The 7,500-nt window shown below is 36.8% G+C and overlaps 2 protein-coding genes across 5 annotated transcripts in view; one reads left to right on the forward strand and one right to left on the reverse strand.

The window, feature by feature from the left end:
• Positions 1-7,500, reverse strand: part of LOC144957253 (beta-1,4-galactosyltransferase 5-like) — a 65,542-nt gene that overhangs the window by 39,266 nt on the left and 18,776 nt on the right. Inside the window, exon 1 of one of the 4 annotated variants that reach the window (XM_078888338.1) lies at positions 4,379-4,566. The exons of 1 other annotated variant lie outside the window; for it this stretch is intronic. The gene's annotated coding sequence lies outside the window, so the exon portion shown is untranslated. Of the gene's footprint in view, positions 14-4,252; positions 4,337-4,378; positions 4,567-7,500 lie in introns of those variants that run through there. 2 more of the 4 variants (XM_078888339.1, XM_078888340.1) reach the window with 2 other exon arrangements.
• Positions 432-1,295, forward strand: LOC144957254 (52 kDa repressor of the inhibitor of the protein kinase-like). The gene is made up of 2 exons (XM_078888342.1): positions 432-550; positions 1,183-1,295. The coding sequence occupies exons 1-2, from the start codon at positions 432-434 to the stop codon at positions 1,262-1,264; spliced, it is 201 nt and encodes a 66-aa protein (XP_078744468.1). The 3' UTR covers positions 1,265-1,295.

Genomic DNA, 7,500 nt, shown 5'->3' on the forward strand with positions numbered 1-7,500 from the left:
ATTGGTCATTTTGTTCAGTTTGACACATGTGTATGTTTACAACTTTCATAAATAAAACAGCGTGTTTACATTTATTTTTTATAATGTCCAATCCCAAGCAACATATCTTGTGAACGACGACATGGTTGGACGAAAATATGAATATAGATCGCTCCCATTATCCAGTAGATAACAAACATAAAAACACGGAATCTGTGACACATCTTTATTCCTGGTTGTTTAGAAATAATAACGCGAATGAAATCTCTCTCTCTCTCTCTCTCTCTCTCTCTCTCTCTCTCTCTCTCTCTCTCTCTCTCTCTATTATAAACGTTTAAGGTTACACCAGAGAGATGGTATAGCTAACGCTTCGAGAGCTCTCTCTAGCCAAAAAGCCCGTATCTGGGTCAACAGCTGATCGTGGAAATAAGCGCGTAAAATAATGAGCTAAGATGGCGCCGACACCGACAACACATAACAAATGCCAGTGGTGTTCCGGTATCAATTGTTCAAATTCTCGACACAAGAGACCAGATTTAGGTTTCTTCCGTTTCCCAAATGATCCTGAAAGGTGAGAAAATTAAACTTTAATCTATTAACCTTAACAAATAACTATATTTCTATATTAACACGTCTAGATTGTGTTACTAGAGAAAATGAACATTAGATTTCTGATCCAGTTCTAATCTACTGCACCGTGACTGTGACCCTTAAAGGTGGCTCTGTTGGGGGTGAGGCGGGCCATTATCTTCTTCTTCTTCATCTTCTTCTTCTCCTTTTCCATAATAGCAGATGTCGTTGATTTAAAACACAGTAAAGGGTAGGGGACGACGGTGTAGCTACACGGCATTGAATTATAGCCATATATGTTGTGCCAGTGGATTTATGCTTAAAATAATTGAGCTTTTATATAGCGCAATATCCAATAAATATGCTCAAAGGGCTTTAGAGGGATGACTAGATAGGATGTATATTGACTAGGCTTGTGATGCCTATGTCTAGATTCTAGTACAGTAGTAATCTCAATGAAGTGAGCTTAGTTTTTTAGAAGTTTATCTAAAGAGAAGCATACATCTAGTCTCTCTCGGCCAATTAGTATGTGCTTTTATGTATAAAATTAACTCTTAATCAGACCTAGCTCTCAATTAATTACTAATAATAGATCTAGATCCAATATTGAACTGCGTTAGTTATTTTTTACAGGTCCAGGCGTTGGGTCATCAACTGCAGGCGTGCTGATTTGGATGACAAGTCAGCTGATGCACTGTACAGACGAAATGTTTAATGTGAAGAACATTTTGATGCTTCCTGTTTCAGTGGCAGTCAAGACACGCCTTCAACAAGATGTTCCACAGGAAATTAGACAGCTGATGTTGCCATCAACTATGCAATCCCTAACACCAATTGAACAGAATGTAACAACTTGCATATCTGGGTATGTTGCAGTCAAATTAATGCCCCATGTGTGTACAGACTGTCAAGATTTATTGAAAGGTGACAAGGACCCTGGCAAAGAGAGTCAAGTATTCCTGCATGCAAAGAACCTTCAGGGTTGTAAGCATGGCGGTCTCTGTGCACCAAGTTCAGAACTTCTCTGTATCATAGAAATTATGGAAAAGGAATTCAGAGACGCCATTACTCCCACACTGCACATTACTGGTCTGAGAAATAGGATCATTAGACGGATTGTGGTAAGCATTCCACCCCACATGGGCCTCGATTGCAAAAATGGAAAGTGTGATTTACTTTTTTATGTAGCTAATTTGTTCACTAATGCCAGTTAATGAATCAGACACTGTCAGAAAAACAGCCCACCCATAGAAATAGGAAGGCTGCCACATTTAGCCATGTGTAGATTTGATATGTCGCTGATTTGTTTTCTTACCGGTATGCCTGTTGTTGTTGGCGCCCCCGTCTGTCTCAGGAGACAATGGATGTATACCGAGGTTATCAGTTCTGGTCTGTCACTGTCAATCATCGGTGTTGATACAGCATTGTCCCCCTTTGTGATTTTACTGAGCCATTTTTCAGTTTATAAAATGTGTTTTAGATTAGATTCTACAATACTTACACGAGAGTACATGTATTTTGTATTTCTCTCCTTCATTATGTTTAATTGTACTTGTGGTCATTAATCTATGCAACGCAACTTGACGTCATCTTAGTCATGCATGCTATTTTTTCATTGTACATATTATTTTGAACTATACGTGTGTTAATTAAACACACACTTACACACACACACACACACACACACACACACAGAGAGAGAGAGAGAGAGAGAAGAGAGAGAGAGAGAGAGAAGAGCGAGAGAGAGAGAGAGAGAGAGAAAGAAGAGCGAAAGAGAGAGAGAGAGAGGAAGAGAGAGAGAGAGAGAAGAGCGAGAGAGAGAGAGAGAGAGAGAGAGAGAGAGAGAGAGAGAGAGAGAGAGTTATGGCTTTGTTGAAAATACAAAGGTCGTTTGTTTCTATTAAGTTTGTTTAAAATAAATCATGATTTTCGCTGTAAAGTTGAGTTAGATTTATTTTTTGTCAAAGTTTATACCCCCCCCCCTCCCACCCCCCTTCTCTCTCTCTCTCTCTTCTCTCTCTCTCTCTCTCTCTCTCTCTCTGTGTGTGTGTGTGTCTCACACACACACACACACATCATTATTATTATAAGTAATTTATTTTAGAATCTTACAAAGTTATCGTAACCTGATCTAGAGAATCAAACTAATCTGTACGATTTTGCACATAAAGCCTGAGCCGATAGTAAAGAAAAAGAGCAGACGATCTCTAGCAGACGAAACACACATTCAGTGATCCCCGCCTATTTCGTGACACACAATTTTTCGGCTGATACTTGATACGCAATGAAATGCATTGTTGTCATGGAGAGCGGGAGGGAAGAGAGAGCTCTCTGCTTTAGCTTATAAACTCTCTGGTTACACATAGTTTTCTGTGTTGGTTCTTTCAATAGTGTGCGCTTGGCTAAGAAGTTCACAATATTGTCATCCGGAAGTATAACGGACCAATACACAAAACTATGTGTAACCATGAAGATTTAATAGTCTGGTTAATGCAGCTATGTGAGATTTATTCATAAACACGGATGGCAAAAAAAAATAACAAAGACATGAGTGACGCCAACTTTTTTCTACCTATTGATCAATTGATAGAAGATATTATAGATAGTTCGAAGTTGATGTCACTATGTCTTTGTTATTCCTTTTGCCATCCGCGTTTATGAATAATTCTCACTCAACCGTATTAACCAGACTATAGAAGTTCATGGTTATACACAGTTTTGTGTGTTGGTCCGTTATACTTCCGTATGGCAATGTTGTGAGCTTCTTAGCCAAGTGCATACTATCTGTAGATAGAATGCGCTTGGCCAAGGAGTTCACAACATTGCCATCCGGAAGTATAACGGACCAACACACAAACTCTGTGTAACCATGAACTTTTATAGATAGAATGCGCTTGGCCAAGGAGTTCACAACATTGCCATCCGGAAGTATAACGGACCAACACACAAACTCTGTGTAACCATGAACTTTTATAGTCTGGTTAATACAGTTTAGTGAGAACAACTCACAAACGCGGATGGCAAAAACAATAACAAAGGCCTGGTGACGTCATCTGCATACTATCTATAGTCTAGTTAATACAGTTTAGTGAGAACAACTCACAAACGCGGATGGCAAAAACAATAACAAAGGCCTGAGTGACGTCATCTGCATACAATCTATAGTTTGACATAACCATCGATAATAAAGCATGTGCGATTTGCTATGTTTATCAATCACGGCCACTGTTTACATAATGACGACTGTCCGAGAGGCGTGATGTATGGAGGTGCCTAAAGATAGTATTAGCATGGCTAAGAAGCTCACAACATTGCCATCCGGAAGTATAACAGACCAACACACAAAACTCTGTGTAACCATGAACTTTTATACAGATATTATACAGTTAAGTGAGAATTACTCATAAACGCGGATGGCAAGAAGCAATAACAAAGATCTGAGTGACATCAACTTCGTTCTATCTATAGATAGTATCCAGTTGGTTAAGAAGCTCACAACGTTGTTATCCAGAAGTATAACAGAACAACACACAAATCTCTGTGTAACCATGAACTTTTATAGTCTAGATATTACAGTTAAGTGAGAATTACTCATAAACGTAAATGGCAAGAATCAATAACAAAGACCTGAGTGACGTCATCTGCATACTATCTATAGTCTGGTTAAAACATGGATGGCCAAAAGAAAAACAATAACAAAGACCTGTGTGACGTCAACTTGGTTCTCAGCTATAAAGTCCCAAACGAAAGGTCCATTTAGATGATTACTCAGTCACTGATCAAGGTAAGGAATTAAGCAACAAACGCAACAATCTTGCAATAGACTTACTATATAATTTTAGGCTAGAATCCGTTGATTATAATAATGTTATTTGAGTCAATCACGGGTCACTGAATCAAAGAACAGACAAACTATGTGTGCACCGCTCTTACAGCATTATATTAAATTGGTAAACTTCCATACTATGGAAAGACACGTATTTTAAAATTTGGCCAGAAAACTCGTCCTTCGAATACAGGTCGGTTTAAACGACCCTAATCTTGGCAAAATTATACTCTCAAACCTGGCGCCTCGCAAGATCTTTAATAAAGTCCCAGGTTTGAAATGTTTTTCTTTTTTTTTCACCGATCGATATTTGAAGGACGAGTATTTTCTGGCCAAATTCTTAAATACGTGTTTTTCTAAAGTAGTCTATCAGTTAGCTGGTTGATAAGTTAATCGGCTTACATTTTTAAGTGGAGTGGATGCGGGGAATACGTCCTCCCAATGCAATGCAACAAACAGTAATTTTGTGACAATGTCGGAACGATTCTCTCTCTCTCTCTCTCTCTCTCTCTCTCTCTCTCTCTCTCTATATATATATATATATATATATATATATATATATATATATATATATATATATATATATATCTGTTCAATTCATAGTTCGGTCCATTAAAAAGATCTTTATTGATATTCCCACCGTACTAAGGTGTAAAATGAGTACCTGACCGATAAGAGCGTGTTTCTGTCTGAATAATAATAATAATAATAATAATAATAATAATAATTATAATAATAATAATAATAATAATAATAATAATAATAATAATAATAATAATAATAATAATAATAATAATAATAATAATAATAATAATAATAATAATAATAATAATAATAGTAATAATAATAATAATAAATGAGCTTTAAAAATTTAGCTTTATATAGCGCAATATCCACTCAATGTGCTCAAAGCGCTTTATAATAATTATTGGCGCTGGCTTCCGGCGACAACAGACGTGTTGTGAATGTTTACCTATTTTCTACACATATTTTTATTCATTTATCATTCAATCGTCGGAATTTACGCCTAAATTTTATTCAAAATGGATGTGAAGTATATATTGTTCCTGATTTTTATATTTATTAGTATATTTATAAGCATAAATGGTGTTTTAGCCTGTGATTTTGCTGCCAAAAGCCTATCGATAACATTTTATACTCCAGAGACTCTCCGATCCCTCCAACCCGTGTCACCCCCACCACCCACTATTGACACATCGTTTATTAAAGTAAGAAAGATGGGGAAAAAGGGGGAATAAAAACAAAATTCAACAGACGGCCTTTTCGTCCATTTTTACCCTGTGTAGTGACAGGTAATGTAAGATCACTGAAGAATAAAATTGATGAACTGTTTTCACTGTGTCGTTACAATAGTGACTATCGTCAAGCCTCCTTAATAGGGTTAACAGAGACTTGTCTCTCTCCTCACATACCATCATCATGTTTTGATATTGAACAATATTCACTATTTCGAGGAGATCGGACTAATTTAAATAACCGAACTGGGGGTGGGGTGTGCACATATATTAACAACAAATGGTGCCACCCCAATAACTGTCAGACAAAGTGTACTGTGACGATCATAATGAATTTCTTACGGTATCCTCACTACCATAATAAATTATCTCCCCCGTGAATGTACTCATGTCATCATCATCAACGTCTACATTCCACCATCATCAGACTACACCACAGCGAAAAATATTTTGAGGAAAGAAATACAGGACATTCAAATTAAGTCACCCGATGCCGTATTAATGGTCACTGTCGATTTTAACCAATGTAACGATTTCACTCTCCCGGGACTTCATCAATACGTGGACTGCGAGACAAGGGACAAAAAAAACAGATTTATTCCTGTGTAATATTAAAAATAGTTATAAATGTTTACCCCGTGCCCCATTAGGTTTATCTGACCACTGCATGCTCTTGCTACTCCCCACCTACCGCCCTGTTTTTAAACTTGTGAAACCAGTAAAGAAAAGTGTACAGATCTGGAACGGAAGTGTGTGTGAAGATTTGCGTAGTTGTTTTGAATGCACGGACTGGAATGTTTTTATCGGATCATGTGATAGTGTGGATGAGCTGAATGACTGTGTGACTGAGTATTTAAAATTCTGTGAACAGCTAGTGTCTTGTAAAAAGAAATAAAATATTATCCTAACAACAAGCCTTGGATAACAAAAGATCTAAAACTTTTATTGAACCAAAAGAAAACTCTCTTTACTAGTGGAAACAAAAAAGATCTGAAAACAAAACAAAAAGTGATAAAGAGAGTAATATCTAGTTGTAGAGACAAGTACAAAAAAAAATTGAAAAATGCTTTTCTTCTGGGGATATACGGAACACGTGGCCGTGGCTTAAAACTGCTGATAACTATAATCCAAAGCCCACGATTATATCAGAAGGTATCGAAATTGAAACTCTAAATAAATTTTATTCACGTTTCGACACAGCAAACAAATTTGATATTGAAAATGAAAAACATAAATTAGACAGGGCTTTGGAAGATGAAATGACTATTGCGGTCAGTGAAGAAGAAACGAGATTCGTATTTTCGAAACTGAACGAGAGGAAGGCTGCTAGGCCGGCTGGATTGAAAGGAAAATTATTAAAAGAATGTGCCCATCAGCTTTCCCCCATTTATACACATATTTTAACTGGTCCCTCCAATGCGTTTCGATCCCTGAAATTTGGAAAACTTCAAAAATTATTCCTGTTCCAAAAAAAGAAAAACTTGAATCTATGAACGATCTCAGACCTGTTGCACTGACTTCAATAGTCATGAAATTTTTAGAAAAATTTGTTCTTGTTAAAATTAGGAACCAGTTTATTCCATTGAGTGATAGTCATCAATTTGCTTACAAACCAGGACGTGGCGTAGAGGATGCCATTTTGCTGTTTACAAACAACACCTACAGGCATCTAGATCACGCTAAGAGCTATTGCAGATTGCTTTTTGTAGATTTTTCTTCAATACAATGCAACCTCAGTTGGTTGTTCAAAGATTGACTAGTCTGAATTTAAACAAGTATATAATTGCTTGGGTGCTCGAATTTCTTACGGAGAGAGCACAATATGTTCAATTAGGACAAAACATATCTTCCTGTATAACTACAAATATT

Source organism: Berghia stephanieae, chromosome 11 (genome assembly GCF_034508935.2).
Source record: "Berghia stephanieae isolate SIO BIC M18660-M18661 chromosome 11, UCSD_Bste_1.3, whole genome shotgun sequence".
Classification (NCBI taxonomy): Eukaryota; Metazoa; Mollusca; class Gastropoda; order Nudibranchia; family Aeolidiidae; genus Berghia; species Berghia stephanieae.

Bases quoted from the DNA above. Each gene is read 5' to 3' on its own strand.
- LOC144957254 (XM_078888342.1), top strand. From the start codon at position 432: ATGGCGCCGACACCGACAACACATAACAAATGCCAGTGGTGTTCCGGT. The intron at 551-1,182 runs GTGAGAAAATTA...TATTTTTTACAG, and splicing joins TTCCCAAATGATCCTGAAAG to GTCCAGGCGTTGGGTCATCA.